A 17806-nucleotide genomic window follows, 5' to 3' on the forward strand; every position below is an offset into this window, starting at 1 on the left:
CCAGGACACCTTCCTGCTCAACCTGCTGTAGGACATTGCTTTTAGCAGGGAGGTCGGTCTCGATGATCTCCAGAGGTCCCTTCCAGCCTCTATGGTTCTGAGATTGTATGAGAAAGAAACTGCAAGAACCACGTGCTAATTGATCGGGATGGATCTGCAGAGGCAATCCCTTTTCCAAGGCAAAAGGAAGGTCTTAGCAGCAGTGGCAACCCCCCCTGTGATGTGCAGGGTCACCAACCACTAGACCAGGCTGCTCAGAGCCACATCCAGCCTGGCCTTGAATGCCTCCAGGGATGGGGCATCCACAACCTCCTTGGGCAGCCGGTTTCAGTGCGTCGCCACCAATTGAGTGGTACCAAACAGCTCTATTTTCAAAAAGTGGATTGAAAGGTGCTTGGTACTACCCTCTAGCTTTAAATTGGTAGCTGCAATTTAAATATTTCATACTTTTCCTATTTACCTGCTTGGACTGAAATTTTCCTTGTCATTATCCATCCCATGCTTTACTTTTTTTCTTTGGAAAGCCTTGGCTAGCACAACTTCAGTCATTTTCTGAGCACAAGGTAAAGGAAAATATCAGTATGCACTTTCAGATGACTGGATGCCATCACTGTGCTGCAGCTGGATCACAAAAAGGGCAGAAAAGGCTTATGTCTGTACTACATTTATGAGAGCTTTCCAAATATGCCAGGTTATCAGGTATCATCTACTTTGTTAAGTCCTGAAGGTTACTTTTCCTAATTTTCCTTGACTGAGGTTCTCCAGTCTGGATCCCTGAAGCGGTAAGTAGGGCTTTCTCTCCAAATGCATCTCTGACACACTGGAGGCAGCAGAACTGAGAAAAGGAAGGGTACTTTCCTCCATTCCCTCAAATAAATACAAACCACAAGACCCTTAACTACTCCCAGGTCCTTTGCCTGGCTCTGCTCACCTCCTTCGGCTTCGATGAGATGAAGCCTCTTGGGAGGTCTCTGCTCTGTCTTGCCCTACTGCTCACCACCATCAAGCCACTTAACCAAATATTTTCATAAAAGCCAGTCATTCTGCCTGATTCTATATGGTTGGAATTGGAGAAGAGCTTAAGCTTTCCTGGATGCGCTTAAAGACTCTGAGTGCCAAGCTTTGAAAAAAGTTGAAATACAGCATGAAATACTTCACAATATCAGCTTCTACAGGATGCTCATCTAAAGCAGTGTATAAATTTATACCTTGGTGCCACTACGTAATGCAGAAATTCAAATTTCATGCACATTTTTTTAGAAATAGAGGATTATCTTTTTTTTCAGGCAGTGACAAGCACTAGAAAAAGTAACAATTTAGATTCAGTGCCCAAGATTTCAAATTAAAGGAATTTGAAGTAATGGGATGTAAGGAAATACTCAAAGATGAGCGTGAGAAAAAAAGGTTCAGAGTAGAAGCAGAAAAAGGATCGCGTAATTAAAACTTCATCGGCATGCACTCATAGTAAGCTACAGTTTCACCATTAGCCTAAATTATAGCCCTTCTTCAGCTCATACCTCATAACCTCAACAACATTTTTAGATGTTTGACTACAATACATGCAACGCTCTACATGTATACCTTGCAGAATGTGCAGCATCTAGTTTGATGTTGATTTTTGCTTGAAAATACAGTTTCTTTGAAGAAAAAGATCAGTATGTTTCTGTCTTCGTTTTTCATTACTCTTTCTAGATGGAAAAAAAAAAGAGCCAGGTTTCATGCAAACCATTCTTAGTTTCATTGCACATGGCCCCCAAATTCCTGGGCTCCTATCTGAAGATCAGATCAAAGACCACTCACTTGGCACAATTCCACCACCATTTAATAAAAGGGGAAAAAAAACCAAAACAAACGAACAAAACAAAAACAATAACAACAAAAAAAAAACCAACCAAAAACAAAAGTGGAGCTTAAGGGTTTGCAAACATTTTATTCACCTTTGAAATGAGTTTTCCACTGGCTTGGTCTGAAGAAAGGAATATAAAGCAGTTCAGGTCCACAAAACAGAAGGTAACTATACAATTTTCTTTTAGCACATAAAAAATGTAAATTTCATCTTAAGTATTTGAAACCATCATAGAGCGTGGCCTGCCAATGCCCCCTCCCCATCTGTCCTCGTCTGGCTCAACCAAACCTGTAAGGCAGGGGCTGCCATCATTCTTTTCCAGGACTTTCCTGACATGTTTTAGCCTCTGTCTGATCACAATATGCACAAATGTGCCTATTAGTTTTTGACAAAATTCATTCTTTGCCAGCATTAGTACTACTGCATTTACTACCAGTCCTATCAAAATAATCCATCTTTTTTGTCATTCAGGTCATATACAAAGAGACTTAACCACACAGTAAATTGTAAAAAGCCCTACTCCTGTCTGCAATGCTAATTTTCTATGACTGCCATGACAAAGTTACTTCCTACTCACACACCTTCCCAAAGTTAGTTCCCATCCTTTTTCCAAAATTATCAATTAGTGGTTAGAGAGATCACTGCTGAGTAAGCTATCCCTGTGTTTGTCCACATGCTCTCTGGGTCAGCGTTGATGCAGTTGTCTCAGTGCTGCAGTAGCATTGACTGCAGGATGAACAAACCAACATACTTCTTTTTTTTTTTCCACCTACCTGCTTTTTTTTCTTTTCTTTTTTTTTATTCCATTTTTTTTCTCTAGCCATCTCACAGAATGACTGAAAGCATACTCTAAAAGATGCTATCTAGATTATCTTAGTGATATCAGCATGACTCGGAAATATATTCCATCCTTGTGGACTGACTGCTAGACTGCTCTGAAGCCAAAACAGAGCTAGATAAACTCAAGCTCCTGGTCTTCAACTGCCTGTTTCTCAAGCCACTTTTGTTACTGTTGCCAAAACCAGAGCCAGCAAGTCAAGTGAGGAATCTGTTGAGGGATGGACAGCAGAGGCAAGATGTTCTGATGGGAAAGAATGACACTGACGCTGAATGGTACGAAAATAGGAAATGCCTTTTGCCCTCTTTTGTAACTTAAGAGTGCCTTAATTTTTAAAAGGCCATTTTAAAAAGTAAGAATATTTTAGTTAATAATTTAGCACTCACTTCAATTAGAATACTTATTAAAACTTCCAACGACATTACAATTAAAAGTTTGGAAATAATTTTATTATAAATTCTTGCTCCATAAAGATTTCTGCTCTGAAAAGACAGCATATGCAAAATCGCTTCTTTATCTGTTATTGTCACAGTATAATTCTTTGAAACTACGGAGCAGAAATCTTAGCTGAAAATATATTTCTATACATCTGAGGGGGTGGTTTTCATATAAATGGTAAGCTTGCTCAGCTGCAACTCTGTTAAGTGCAGGAAGGACACTGCTCAGGAATAGGCAATGCCACAATCTCGTCTACTCCACTCAGCAGAGAATGGGCAACTCCATAGCTCAAAAAACCTATGTTCAGTTTGTGAGTTGCTACTGCTCTTCTGATTTCAGTTGTCACAAGGCCAAACTGCCTCATGTTCAGTTGTCTCAGGATTGTGACTATAGAATTACAGAATGGTTTGGGTAGGAAGGGACCTTTCAGATCATGCAGTTCCAACCCCCTGCTACAGGCAGCAACGCCTCCCACTAGACCAGGTTGCTCAAGGCCCACCTAGCCTGGTCTTGAATGCTTCCAGAATGGGTGCTTCCACAACTTCTCTGGGCAACCTGTTACCGTATCTCACCACCCTCACAGCAAAGAATTGCTTCTTAAAATCTAGTCCAAAACCTACCCTCCTCCATTTCCCTCCGTTCTGTCACAAAGTGCCCTTATAAACGTCCCTCCCCAGCATCACCTGCCTTAGTTGAAATCTGAGCAGAAGACAGTCTCAGATATAGGTGGAAAGGAAGGTTCTCCCACACTTAGTTGTTAATAGTTTTTCAGAGCAAACACATAGAATTTAGATGACGTTACTTGGGAACAGCAGCACTGTGTGTCCACTTTACGGAAGTCTGTCTGATTAAACAAGGAGCCAAGCAGATGACCCAGAGGGCAGACAGCAGATTTAACAGCTTGAAATAGGCGATACCCACCACCAAACTGATAAAGGGCATGCTATGTTACCTGAGGTCTGCTTACTAAGGAAGAAATTACTATTTCATACATATTACAGTGTTTAAAATAGTGGCACATCCTCCACCTATTGTTAATAATGCTACCCAAAATAATAGCCAGAAAAATATACCATAGAATCATAGAATCACAGAATGGCCTGGGCTGAAAAGGACCTCAAAGATCATCTAGTTTTCCTCCCTCCTCATTGCAGATCACAGATGGGCAGAAGGGAAGCTGTGATAGGTTTTAGAGCAGCTGGTGCTCAGGCTACACGTGTTTTAATCTTCTGCTACTGACGTGGGCTGACCCAACCCATAGCCAAGCACCCATACAGCCATTCATCTGCTCCACCAGTCCCAGTGGGATAGGGACGAGAACAAGAAAAGCAAAAGCAAGAAGACTCGTGAGTTGAGATGAAGGCAGTTTAATAGGTAAAGAAAGAGGAAAACAAATAGCAAAGGAAAAGCAGTTGTTCACTGATTCCCACAAGCAGAATGATTGCTTAGCCAGTCTCCAAGGAATGGCCATATCTGAAGCAAAAAGACCCTGAAATCTGTCTTCCTCTACCATAGTTTTATTGCTGAGCATGATGCATCAGCTGCCTTCCAGTGTGTCAGCCACTCCTCCCAGCTCTGCATCCTCAGCAAACTCGCTGAGGGTGGACTCTATCCCTTCATCTAGGTCGCTGACGAAGATGTTGAACAAGACCAGATTCAGTAACAACCCCCAGGGAACACCAGTGGTTACAGGCCTCCAACTAGACTCTGCACCACTGATGAGACCCTTCTGAGCTCTGCCAGTCGACCAGTTGTCAACCAACCTCATCATCCACTCATCTATCCCCGCACTTTCTAGGTTTCACAACGAGAATGGTGTGAAATATGGTGTCAAATGCCTTGCTGAAGTCAAGGCACACAACATCCACCGCTCCACCCCCCATCTACCCAGCCAGTGATGACATCAGAGAATGCTGTCAGGTTGGTCAAGCGTGACTTCCCCTTGGTGGATCCGCGTTGGCTACGCCCGATAACCTTCTTCTCTTCCAATGCCTTGGAGAGGGTATCCAGAACAAGTTGTTCCATCATCCTTCCGGGGATGGAGGTGAGGCTGAGTAGCCGGTAGTTTCCCAGATCCGCCTTCTTGCGCTTTTTTAAAGACTGGAGTGACACTGGCTATCCTCCAGTCTTCAGGCATCTCTCTCCTGTTTGCCAGGACCTCCCAAAGATGATAGAGAGCCATTTAGCAATCACCTCTGCCAGTTCCTCCAGCACATGTGGGTGCACCCCATCGGGGCCTGTGGATTAGCGTGCATTAATTTTGGCTAGATGCTCTCTGGCCCAATCCTCCTCGACCAAGGGGAAGCCTTCCCTTCCCCAGGCTTCCTCTCTTACCTACAGGGTGTGGGGCCTGGGGTTCCTAACGGCTAGTCTTAGCATTAAAGACTGAAGCAAAGAAGGCATTCAGAATCTCTGCCTGCTCAGAATTCCCTGTTACCCAGGCACCTGGCTCATTTAGTAGAGGTCCCACATTTTCCCTAGTCTTCCTTTTACTGTTGACATACTTCTAGAAAACCTTTTCTTGTTATCCTTTACCTCCTTTGCAAGACTGAATTCAGAGAGGGCCTTAGCCTTCCTTGTTGCATCCCTACAGGCACTGACAACGTTCCTATACTCTTTGCAGGTGGACAGGCCCTTCTTCCACTGGTCATGGATGTTCTTCTTTCCTTGTAGCTTAGCTGTGAGCTCCGTGCTCATCCCCACAGGCCTCTTGCTCCCTTTACCCAATTACTTACTCTTAGGGATGCACTGATCTTAAGCTCCAATATATAGGAGGCAGAGGAGGTTCTGTTAGCACACGTTTACCCAACGGTGAGATTAAGACACAACAGGTCAAATGGTAGCCTGACCAGTTTATTACAAGTCCCAGTTGCTTAGGAATATGGGGAAGGAAAGATGGGCAATAGAAGAGAGATAAATGCAAGGAGCCTTTGTAGAAAGCAAGAGAGATGGTCACCACTGTGGATCCAGCATGGTTTGTAGTATGTCCTTTGATCTCAGGATCTCATCCAGTCACTGCGGGGAGATGGGAGAAAGCCAGGAATCTTTGCAGCAAGCAGGCCTGTGGGGTGGTTCTTCCAAAGAGGTTTCTTCCCGTCAGGGAATTCCTCCATCAAAGGTTGCTTTTCTTTGGGAGTTCTTCTCCCAAGTCCTTAGTTTAGAGACGGCCTTGTATCCCAGTTTCTCAGTTTTTTTTTTTCCTTTCCCTCTTTCCTCTCTGTTAGTGTAGCACATCTGGCCCTGTCTGATGTTCTGCCATTTCCTCATGGCAGCCTCTCATGACTCTACTTCAATGCCAACAAGCGGATGGTGGACTTTTTGTTGGATCAGATGCAATGGAGTCTCCTTACTGTCTCTGACACGTGTCCCTGGAAGACAGCAAAGCTCTCCGGAGAGGTTGTCTGTGCAGCAAATGGGGGCCGCAGTGCCTCCCGGCATGGAGTCCCCAGTCACTAAGTCAGTGCCAGGCAATGGCACCCGGCAGCTGCTCCCTGGCAGGGGCTCTCCCTCTCCTGCTGAGGTGATTCCCTGCTTCGGCATAGAACATGTCCACCCCAGAGCCGAGTGCGTCACAAAAACATGCCGTGTTTTGGGGCCAGCAAGGTTGCCCAGCATGCAGCCTGGTCCCCAGCCCAGGGCACGTCATTCTCTGCGAGGTGACATTCCTCAGTGTGATGTCACAGTTGTTGCCTCCTACACCCCCGTGGCAGCGGTGGGAGCGGTGGCTCAGTCTCTTGTGAGGCCCGCAGGAAGAGGACCCAGAGAGAGCATTGCGTCTATCTGGAGGTATCCTGCTGTGATGGAGCGGCTGAGAGCCCTTCGAGGTGAGGTCCCTCCACCTCTCTGGACACCATGGTGCTGCCCGAGCACATGTGTGCCTCTGGTGTCTGTTTAGGACGTGCCATCAGCACCGTCCTTGCTCTGCTGAGTGCAGCTGCCCACCGTGGTTTCTCCAGTACCCCAGCAAGGGGAAGGCTCTCTCCCCTCGCCCCGCCAACCACACATGTGCCGGCACAGCCCACCCCACGCTGTGGGGCTGGAGGAGCGTTCCTCCCAGAGCTGGCCGGATGCTCGGCCCTGGCTCCAAGCAACACCAGCGGCAGCTGCTCTGCTCTTTCCTTCCAGGTCTCTTTGCCTGTGTGGGCTGCGTGCCCGGAGGTACACGTCGCAGGGCCAGAGGCAGGGTGGCAAGCCCTGTCCCTGCCTGTGCCGTGACTTTGCTGCTGCAGCGCCTGCAAGACAGCGAGGTGAGCTGGGGACATCCAACCACCAGTCCTTGCCCTGGCCCAGTGCCACGGTCCCGTGGGTGCCAGGGCCGCGGCAGCACATTGGCATGGCGGGCAGCTCCCCGGGAAGAAGGGCAAAGCAAAACGGGACTGATCTCTGTCCCCAGGGTGACCGAGCACAGGCGTACTGCGAGCTGGAGCACGTCCTGCAGGAAGGTGACAGCCGCCCGCCGTGCGGAGTGCTGAACCGGCTGCTGGCTGAGGTGTCCCAGGACCTGACAGCAGCCCAGGTGAGGGGTCACTCCCAAAGGCAAAGGGAGCCGCCTGCCCGCGCTGGTGTTCTGCTGGCGGACGGCGGTGGCTTAGCCCTTCGAAGGGAAGGCCTCAGGCAGTCTCCTGTGCCGTGTGTCACCAGTGACTCTTTTTCAGGGCGTGCTGGACAGCGTGAGGATGGCTGCCAGCAATGTCCTGGTGGCTCTGGCCCGGACACACTTCACCTTGGTGATGGCCGAGCTCCAGGGCCACCTGAAGGCCGTGGGGGAGATGTCAAAGGAGTTTGTGCTCGTCACCCTGAGCAAACTGTTCACCAGCTACGGTAGAGTGCCCTCAGCTTCCTAACGTCTACGACAACCGGGGAAAGGGGTCTCTCCCCTCCGTGCGTGATCTGCGTTGAGCTGGGGGATGCAGGGCTGCAGCCCCTCCTCCCTCGCTGCTGGGGCTCTGACCGCAGCCCTCTCCTTCCCCTCTGCAGCTCCACAGTGCATCTCCTTCGTGTGGCTGACGCTGGCCGGCCTGCGCAGTGTGGTGGGCTGGGTGAGAGGCGGCCGGACCCTGCGCATTGCTTGTGCTGGTGAGTGCCAGCCCCAGAGCAGGGGGGCTCGGGATAGCCCTTGCACCTTGCCCTGCTGCAGGCTCTCACCGGCTCCCTTTTCTCTCCGTCTCTCATCTTTTTCTTTTTTTTTTTTAATAGTAATTATTCGTTTATTTTTTTGTTTTGTGTTTCTTCAGTTGTGAAACAATGGCTGGAAGGAGTCAAGGTTCACTTGTGCTCTGGAAAGCAATGCCCCTGGCCTGCCATGGAGAGCGAGCGGATCTACCAGAATCTTTCCCAGCTCTTCTGCTCTGTGCTGAGGCACTGGCAGGACTGCAAGGAGGAAAAGGTGAGCACTGCTGCGTTCCCAGCCCGGGATGGCAGGGGGGACATCCGTGTCGGCAGCTCTGTCTGTGCCCAGCGGGCTGAGAGCAGAAGGGTGACGAGAGGGAGTAGGCTGGCTCTGCAAAGGGCCCCAGACTGGCTTTGTGCTGTGGGCTGGATCTCCCTGCCAGGAAGCAGCCGCGTGTCACAGCGCTGCGGCAGGGATAGCTGGGGATGAGGGCGTGGGGAAAAGCTCCCTGCCCTCCAGAGCGAGCCCATCTCCTGCTGGGCCACGGGGGTATGGGGAAGGGGAAGGGAAAGAGAAAGCCCTCCTGTAGGAAGGGCAGACCTTCAGTCTTTGATGCTGGGCCTCTGCCATCCCTCTCCAGGACAAACAGGCCGTCCTCGGGGCTGTGGCTACCATGATGGCTGTCCTCCTGCAAGAGGAGCGGCCCCGAGAGCACGTTTGGGAGCAGCTCCTCTGGCTCGTGCACCTGTATCAGGAGGTCCAAGACACCTGCAGGGGGACCAAGGTGAGATGTTGTGCAGGGCTCAGCATGGATGTGGGGCTCGTGCAAGTGCCACGGGGGGTCAGTGGGATGCAGGGAGGAGGCCGGGAGCCCTTGGGAAAGAAGGAATAGGTGTCCAAGGGAGGTCTGAGGCTTCCTGAGCTCTTCCGTCAAGGAAGGAACAACCCGGACAGGAGCCAGAAGGGAGCCAGGAGTCACTGGGGCCCATCCCCTGGGGCTGCGAGGCTTCACCACCACCACCACCACCACCACCGTGGAGCTCTGGGTGCCTGAGGAGCTCTGTGCTAAAAGGCCAGGGAGACCACGTCCACTTACATCTGATGGGGCAGAAGAGGGCTGCTGGGTGGGAAATGCCTGCAACCGATGCCCAAACAGGGCTCGGCTGAGAGCAGAGGGACTCTCTTGGTGCTGCTGGGAGGCGGGGACAAACCAGAACGCCTGTGCGGGAGCTCTCCCAGCGGACAAACCATTGGGAATCAGTTTCTCCGCTCCCAAGTGGCTAGATGTGGCTTCAGCCCTTTCTTCCTCTCCTGGTCTCTTGCAGAGCCTCAATATCTTCCTGGAGGCCTTAGAGGGAGTTCAATCTGTCATCCCGAAGGACAAGTTTCTGGCCATCACCAGTGCTGTGTTCTACCAGGTGAGGGGAGCCCATCCTTGCGCCCAAGGCAGTTTCCCTCTTGGCTAAGTCTCAGGAGGACTCAAAGCTCCGAGCCTCTGCCAGCTGCTCAGCCTTAGCTCCTGCATGCCCGTGGCTGCTCCGGAGCCATGTGTGTGCCCCCAGGGATGCTGTGGGTCAGGCTGTGTTTTGTCTGCATGTCCTCTTACTGAGTGTGCCAGGGGAGACGAGAGCTGGCAGCACAGTTTCTTTTCCATCCTCGATACCGATGCAATTTTCTCCAATGGACCTTGTTCCCACAGCTCTCTGATGACACCAAGGAGCACAGCGAGGCTGACAGAGCAGAGCTGACCCACTGCATCCTGCTGCAGGGTAAGGAGAGGAGCTCGTGCATTGCTTGGTGGTGCCCTGGCCAAAACCTCTCTCACAAACCTCCGGAATGGGTGCGAGTTTCTGGCTAACACAGTGCGGGATTTCCTCCCCGCAGCCCGGATCTGCCCAGAGGAAACGGTCCAGTTTCTGCAGTCACAGCTGGGCGCTGACAAGGAGGCTGGACGCGTGGCAGCCCTGGGTCTGCTCGGTGCTCTGGCTCGCTCTGATGGTCAGTAGGGTCAGAGGGTTGGGACTTCCCGGGATCCCTTTTGCCATCTGGGCTGTGCCTCCATGCATGCTTCTGCGCATCTCTTGCAGAGCCCGTGATGGCAAAGAAGCTGCCCCAGGTTGTGGAGGCTGTGCAGTGTCTGTGCAGCGACCCCAGGACCCAGGTGAGCTGATTTGGGAAAGGAAAGCGCTGCCGGGGTGGTGATGCTGCTGCCAGCACAGGCAGGGCTGGGGTGCCCAGGGAGGTGCTTTGGGCAGCGACCACGTGGTCGTGATGGCTCCTGTGGGGAGAGCGGGCAGGGCGGAGCAGTCAGGCCCCTGTGCTGTGCATGGAAAGTGCACAGCCTGGTGCTAAGGCCTGGCCCTCGCCTGAGGAGCCAAGGCTCCTCCTCTTCTCTTGTTGTCTCTGCTCATGCCCAAAGGGCTGCCCCAACGAGTAGGTGGCTTCCCTTTGCCTTCTGAGCAGGAAAATCAAACCCACAGTTGACTCCTGACAGGTGAGGAGGGCCATTCTGCGCTTCATCAAGGATGTGCTCAGTGCTAACGCCCGGAGCTGCTCAGCCTGGGATGTGGTGGGGCACATCTTCAGTGAGTTCAGCCGCACCGCGGGAAGAAGGGTAAGGACACTGGGCAGCATCTTCCGTTGGAGGACCCGTGCGGCTCAGAGGCTGGCACGGAAGCACCGGTGGGGCCACACCTGAGCCTCCTGAGAGGCTCCTGAGAACTAAGAGGAACCGGTGTTCCAACAAACACTGTTGTGCAGGCAGCCGGAGACCTTTCTGCCCAGGAAGCCCGGGAAGAAGGAGCTCTCCAAGAGCTGTGTATGGACATCCTGGGGTCACTGGACGTCTCTGTGAGAGGGATGACCAAAGTAAGTCACAGTCTGCCCCGCTGCCGCTCCTTGACTTCACACCACGTGCTCCTCATCCCCTTCCAACACCCCCGGTCTCTCCTCCAATGTGCTCTAAAGCACACAAGACTCAGGGGAATTCACAGAGTCCTCTTCATCTCTGAGCGGAGGCAGGAATGCTGACATGCTCAACCGCCTCGTTCCCTACAGCTCCTGTGGCCACGGCTGCTGTTGTACGTGGTGCCAGCCCAGTACACCGGCATGCTGATCCCGGTCTCCCGCTGTGTCCAAGCGCTGGCTGAGAGAGGGGACCTGATGGTGCGGGAGGTAGAAGACCTGGATCCCCATTTCCTCAGCTCCATGTTTCAAGGTAGGAGCAGAAACTCCACCGGTGAGCTCTGTTGACCTGTGTTAGCACCCAGAAGGGACAGCGGAGGCGTGTGTGGCAGGGCACGTCGTGTCTGTGTCTTACTCAGCCCTTCTTTCTCCCCACAGGCCCACTGCTGACTCCCCAGACACTGCTGGCACGCCTGTTGGTGAGTAGATGCTCCAGAGGCCGGTGCCATGAGCCCCGAGGTGGAAGCAGCATGGCTGAGTGTGCCAGTGCCTGCCTCACCCGTGGGGATGCCTTTCTCTTCCCGGTCTTGCAGCACCATGGGCAAAGCTGCTCCTTGCCCTCCAGGGCAGAGCCAAGCTGCTTCCCTCCTGGGAGAAGCTGCTGCTCTTGCTGCAGACGTGACCCTGCTTCTCCTCGCTCTTGCTCAGGTGGTGGCAGGGAGCCCTTTTGCAGGCAGCGAACTCCAAGCCGCTGCCTTGCTCCTCATGCAAAACCTCCACAGCAAGATCCACAGAGCTGTGGGGGCCACGTGGGCCTCTGAGATCCCCCTGCTGCTGCAGTGCCTCGAAGGTACAGTGCTGGTGGGGAGGGAGGGGCGGAGGCAGGGAAGGCGGGGGAGTGAAAATGGAGCTCTGCAGCGTGGTAGAGGGGAAGCGTTGCCTGCGGCCCCACGCTTGCTCTGCTGCTGTTCCCGTTCCAGGGAGACAGCACTGAGGCCCGGGGACCTTTCCCCCCGGGGGTCTGCCCATTCCAGGGCACGGATGGGCGCTTCACGTCCCCTCAGACAGCAGTCTTGGAGCAGTTCTGTGTTCCTGCTGGGACAGTGTTTTGTGGGGAGGGACAGGTCATTGTGAAGGGTGTGCGGGTCCCAGCTTGGCAGTGCCGAGTGCCCAGGCAAACCTGGTTTGCAGCAGCTCTTCTTCTGTGGCTTGATCCCAAGCAAGGGTCTTTTGCTTCTTGTTGCTCTACAGGGAAAGATGAGAGCTTCCCAGACTCTGCAAGGTGGGAGCAGCGCCTACTAAAGGTACAGCATTGCTGGAAGGCACGGTGCAGAGAAGCATCTGCCTGTCTCAAGGAGCCCCGTTCCCATATGGGACAGGAACAGCCCCTCAAATGCTGCTGCGGAGCGGCTGCACGCCTTGGTGCTGCTGCCTCTTCCTCTTTGCCCCCCAAGTCCATGGGGGTTCCTAGGAGGAGAGCGGCAGGCAGCTTTAAGGCAGGGAATGCTGCGGGGAGCTGGGAGAGGGACTGTTCTTCCAGTCACCTCTCTCCAGAAGGTTGCGGCGACGTGGCAATGTGGGAAGAGGCAAAGGGCAAGGAAACATTGGCTTCTGTTCCCCAACAGTTCCTGAGGGCATCATTGGACACCATGGAGGATGAGGCCTGGACCAAGGGCCTGAGCTGCGAGCTGAGCCGGTGGCTGAGCAGCTCTGCCAGCAGCTCTGGAGAAAAGGTGGGTTCCCCCCGGCTCTACGCAGCGGTGCAGCCGCAGGTGCTCAACTGGGGCAGGGGCTGCGGGTGGTGCTCTGCTCACACGGGCGGCTCACGCTGCTTCCCTGGCCCGTGCCCCCCAGAAGGCCTTTCCCTGCAAACTGCCTGGGGGTGGCTAAAGCTCGGCCCTGCAGCTGCTCTCAGCATCTCCCAGGGAGCGTGGGTCCTTCCCACCCGGCCCTCTCCCAGCAGGTCAGGCTGCTGCCACATCTCAGCTTCTTCCTTTCCTCCCCATCCCTTCTCTTCCCTTCCCATGCAGTCTTTCCTGTACAAGGCTCTGGGGACAGTGCTGGGAGCTTGTACGGAAGTCCTCCACATCCAAGAGAAGCTTCTGCAACACCTGGAGGAAGCAAACGCGGAGGAGCCATCTGAGGCCCAGGTGAGGTCTCCTCCCAGCCAGCTTCTGCCAGCATCCCCGGTCTGTCCCTTGGGCAGAGCGCTTCTCCTGGCCCTGCTCCGAGCCTTTCGATCTCCTCACTGCTGCACTGTTTCCCTCAGGCGAGGACCAGCCCGGCCACTGTGGCTGGCCGCCCGCGCCAGTAGGTTCAGGCCTGCGCCAACTGCCCCTTGTTCTTTTGTGCAGGGAATGATCTCTCTTCTCAGCCATGCTGCTGAGAGCAACTTCCACACAGCCTGGACACGCTCACCATGTTTGCGTCCAGGCTGTGCAAAGGCCAAAATGGGAGGAGTTCCAGACGCAAGAAGGTGAAGCATTACGCATTTCCATCGTGGCTTTCTGCTGCCTTATTTTCACTTGGGAGCCCAGGTGCATTGTGGGGCACCAGGGGCTGCTGAGCGAGTGTCTCAAGGCATTTCTCCCCACACAGATGGAGCTGGACAGCAGAAGAGCTCAGGCCACCCGCAGCGCTCTCATCCTCGCCCATGGCAGCTTGGCACTGCGTGCCTCCAAGGAACAGCTGCTCGCCCGCCTGGAGGGAGACATCGTGGGCAACATCCTGCTGCTCTACAGCTGCAGCTGCCGGGTGAGAGCTCGTAGCGTGCCAGGCTGTCTGAGCACCCAGCTGCAGCCCCTCCACGTGGGGGGACGCTGAGATGGGCCTTCTCTTTCCAAAGGTCCCTCGGGGACTGGTTTGTGCTCAGAGGAAGATGCAAGCCCTTCCCTTAGCATTGCCCCCACGTGTTCCCCTTGCAGCCCTTGGCCCTTTCCGCAGTTCAAAGAATGTTCTTCTCTCTTGGGCCTCAGGACCTGCAGAACACGCTTGCGCTGGTGCAGAGCATCACTGACTTCAGCTCTGCCTTCCAAGCTGTGGGTGACTCGGCCTGCTTTAACCCCTCCTTGAAGGGCAAGCTGCTGGAGATCCTGACGGTGAGTGCCTAGAGCCAGAGCTGTCTGCAGTGGAGTTTTGGGCTGTGCCATGAGACTCGGTTCCCCGGAGCCGTACAGGTCTCCCTCAGCCACACGTCTCCCGCTGGTGGGGACCTTGTGTGCTGGCAGGCAGCGGCAGGGCAGCGGCTAGGTTCACCAGCTGTGCAGCTGCTGCATCCTGCACTGCCTCCGTGAGAAATGTGGGAGTGATGGGGCTGGTGTGTGGCCGTCGTGTCTGTCTTTGGGCTGGGTGGAAGAGCTCTCACGTGCCCCCTTTGGCAGTGTTTCTCTGGTACTTGCAGGAGTTGCTGAAGAAGTATTACTTGGGCACCCCTGTCTCCCCAGTGCCCCTCAAGGTGGTTCTGGCCCTGGAGCAGTTGAGGTAAGTAAGGGTGGGAGCCTCTGGGGTTGCAAGGCAGGATGGTGGACCCCCTTCTGGGTAGCTCCCGAAGCCCTGGAGGGGGCAGGGGGGAGGGAGTCACTTCTACAGGAGAGATGGCTGGGCTGCTGTGCCCAGCGAAGCTGAGGTTCTGGGAAGGAGAAAGGCCCTGGTGCTCCTGTCCCCTGGCAGGGAAGAGAAGGGAGACCTGGTGTCTCCTTCCCATCAGAGCAGGAGGTGGTTCACTGATGCCGGGGAGATGCTGGCACTGAAGACAGCGCTCAGCAGCACAGGCTGGGGATGTTGGCTTTGCAGCTGTCCATTAGAAGAAACTCTGATGTTGTCTGAACCAGCCTGGCGAGCACTGCTAAAGGCCCTTTCTGCTTTCTCTTCCTTTATTCCTCCTGTCAGCAAGCTGAAGCCCTCTTTAGGAACCAAGGACATGTGTGACATGCTGAGTCTGTGCTGCAAGAATGTTGTGTTGCACCCTTCAGCAAAGATGATGCTGAAGATCAGGAAGTCACAGCAAGCAGCTCAGTACCTGCAGGTAACCTGCCGTGACTTTCACGGCCACCTCTCGGTTGGAGCCCTTCCTCAGCACACACAACCTATGCTCTGGCAGCAGCCGTGATGCCACAGCTCAGTGCCCTCTTCTGCTTTCAGCTTCTGCAAACGTCACTGAAAGCTCTGGGCCGGCTCATGGTGGTCCTGCTCGAGACAGAGACCAGTGGCTTCTTCCAGAACATAGTCCATGTGAGTACACGTGGGGCAAGGGAGAAAGCATGGCGCCTGTCGATAGCGGAGACAGAGATCTGGGGACTGAGAGGATGATGAGAGGGGGAGAAATCTCCTGCTGACGTGCCAGCTCACTGTGAGCTCAGAAATGGGCAGAGAAATGGGCCCTGCAGGGGGAAAGGCAGGAGCCAGCCCCTGGCAGGCCACAGCCAAGGAAAAGCTCCTGGGTTAGGAGGCAGGAGTGTCTGCAGAGAGCGGGGGCAGCAGTGCCGGTGCTCAGCGAGGTGGGGGGCCGCGTGGAGCCACAGGGCAGGCCCTGAGGGAAAGTGCTGGGAAATGAGGGATGGGGAGAGGGCTGGCATGAAGGGAAAGAAAAGATGTCTGCAGAGAGACAGATGCTCTGCCCCACGTCTTGCAGAGATCCATGACGTCAGACAACATGTGGGAGCGCAAGAGGGCCCTGCAGATCTGCTCCCAGCTGCTGGCTGCTTGTGAAGAGCGTGGAGTGAGTAAAGAGCCCCACCACATGCCCCTGCTCCCTCCCCAGTGCTCCTCAGCAGGAAGGCGAGCTCTGCCCAGCCGTGCGTGCTGTGCCACCCACCGTGTGGGGAAGGCATAGGTGGGAGAAGCTAGGGAGACCTGGGGCTGCCTACAGCTTTTTTCCTGCCTCTGGCCCCTGCAGAGAGGAGATACCTGCAAGCACTTTGGCTCCTTGGTGGGATTGCTGGCGCCTCTGACGTGTGATCCCATGCCCACATCCCGCCAGCTGGCTGTCACCTGTCTGAGCTCCCTTCTCCGAATCCAAGGTGAGTAGAGTGGCGTGCGCCAGCCCTCTGCTCTCCTTCCGCAGCACTACCAGAACCCCACGGGCTGGGCCCAGTTTACGGGAGGAAGAGGCACTGTGCGCAGCTCTCTTCTTCTCTCCACCCTGTCCTCTGTCTCTCCCCTGTGGAAAGCAGTTCTGTTTCCGGAAGCATGACTTCCCTTTTCTCCCTGTGCTCTTTCCAGCCAAGGCGACCAACAGAGTCATGCAGACAGGAGACATCGGGAGCCTGTGTGTGGGGCTGAATGACTGCAGCACCGTCCGTCAGCTCCAGACCTCTTCCAAAATCGCACGGGTAAGTGGACCGAAAAAGGGGTGGTAGGATCTCAGTGCGTAGGCTTTTGCACGTCCCTCTGCTCCCCCCAGCCTCTCACACCATCTCCAGAATGAGCTGTCACCCTGAGATCACTTTTCTCAGCAAGCAGCCGGAGGCACTGAGCTATGTCTGGCCTTAAGGCACCCAGTGCAAGGAGCTGATTCTATGATGTGTGTGTGTGCGTGTGTGTGTGCGTGTGTGTGAGACTGTGGCTGCTGGGAGGTAGGCTTTGCATGTAAGCAAACACCACGGGTGGAGAAGCTGAGAGAAGGCTCAACCCCCTTACGTATTAATAGCGGGGTATGGACCGCAGGAGCATTGTGATTGCTGCCTGAATGACCGGCAAGCTGCTGAACTAAGAATGCCCTCAAGACTGCTTTCTGTTTTGAAGAGCTGCCGCAGAGCAGTGATGGGATCTCTCCTGCTTCTCATTTCTCTGCAGATTGTGTACAGGAACTTCCCCCTGGAAGACACCGTCGACTTCATGATGGCCATCAAGGACACCTTCCGGAAGGCCAAAGGAATGCGTGTGCGTGCTGCTGGGAGGTGGATGATCACCCTTCTGCAGATGTATGGAAAGGACATCTGTCGGGACGTAAGAGACTTTCTTCCACGTGTCTTGGACTTTTGCTGGCTGCTGCACTACGGCTTGTGCCATTTGCCTCAGGTGCTACAGAAGCACAAGCAGAGCGCACAGCCAGGGCTTGGTTAGAGTGGCTGGTGTGAAATTTAGGCTTAGGCCTTGGCAGCATGTCAAGGGAGCAGGCAGTGCTCATGTGCTGAATGTCCACAGTTAAGCCCTGCAGAGTCAAGGATGCAGCCAGTCATTCTTTCTCCCCTTCTTCTTTCAGGTGCCACTGACCAACTACATCCTGCGCAGCTGCACGTCGTCGCCGACAGCACAGCACGTTCATGCCATTCCTGTCCCAGGCGGTGGTCATCCTCACCCGCTGTCAGGCAGACATCACGACTGACAGCTTCTTTCCGGCTGCTTTGAGCCCACAGACAGGTACTGGCACTCCTGCCACTGCAGTTATAGCTTGCCTCTGCTAGAGGGATCCCGGGAGGAAGCAGCTTTTCTTTCTTGCTCTCAAAGTCTGTTTGAGGCAAAAATTGCTCAGTCATGACTTGTGACTTTCCTTTTTCTAGTGAGACATGGAGGAAAATAAGAGAGTTTTGTCTTCAATGGTGGAGCCAGGAGAAGAAAAAACAAGAGGAAAAATGAAAAAGGAGAAAGGAGAAAAGAAAAAAGGAATGGGAGGAAAAGAGAGGAGAGGGAGGAGGAGAGGGGGAGGGAAAGGGGAGCAACAAAAGTGGGA

General features: G+C 53.9%; 1 protein-coding gene across 1 annotated transcript; it reads left to right on the forward strand.

Moving 5' to 3' along the window:
• The first annotated feature begins 6810 nt into the window (after window positions 1-6810).
• Window positions 6811-17348, forward strand: LOC101749111 (maestro heat-like repeat-containing protein family member 2B). Its single transcript, XM_040657323.1, has 30 exons — window positions 6811-6946; window positions 7248-7369; window positions 7516-7638; window positions 7778-7943; window positions 8100-8198; window positions 8357-8508; window positions 8873-9016; window positions 9558-9650; window positions 9932-10001; window positions 10117-10230; window positions 10320-10393; window positions 10727-10846; window positions 10993-11100; window positions 11290-11449; window positions 11575-11615; window positions 11845-11986; window positions 12388-12440; window positions 12762-12869; window positions 13167-13286; window positions 13491-13604; window positions 13735-13890; window positions 14112-14234; window positions 14537-14616; window positions 15025-15160; window positions 15277-15366; window positions 15767-15853; window positions 16031-16154; window positions 16357-16466; window positions 16930-17057; window positions 17339-17348. The coding sequence occupies exons 1-30, from the start codon at window positions 6922-6924 to the stop codon at window positions 17346-17348; spliced, it is 3192 nt and encodes a 1063-aa protein (XP_040513257.1). The 5' UTR covers window positions 6811-6921.
• The last annotated feature ends 458 nt before the right edge of the window (window positions 17349-17806 follow it).

This window comes from Gallus gallus, unplaced genomic scaffold (genome assembly GCF_016699485.2).
Source record: "Gallus gallus isolate bGalGal1 unplaced genomic scaffold, bGalGal1.mat.broiler.GRCg7b scaffold_122, whole genome shotgun sequence".
Taxonomy (NCBI): Eukaryota; Metazoa; Chordata; class Aves; order Galliformes; family Phasianidae; genus Gallus; species Gallus gallus.

Bases quoted from the DNA above. Each gene is read 5' to 3' on its own strand.
- LOC101749111 (XM_040657323.1), top strand. From the start codon at position 6,922: ATGGAGCGGCTGAGAGCCCTTCGAG. The intron at 10,002-10,116 runs GTAAGGAGAGGA...TCCTCCCCGCAG, and splicing joins CCACTGCATCCTGCTGCAGG to CCCGGATCTGCCCAGAGGAA. The intron at 13,891-14,111 runs GTGAGAGCTCGT...CTTGGGCCTCAG, and splicing joins TCTACAGCTGCAGCTGCCGG to GACCTGCAGAACACGCTTGC.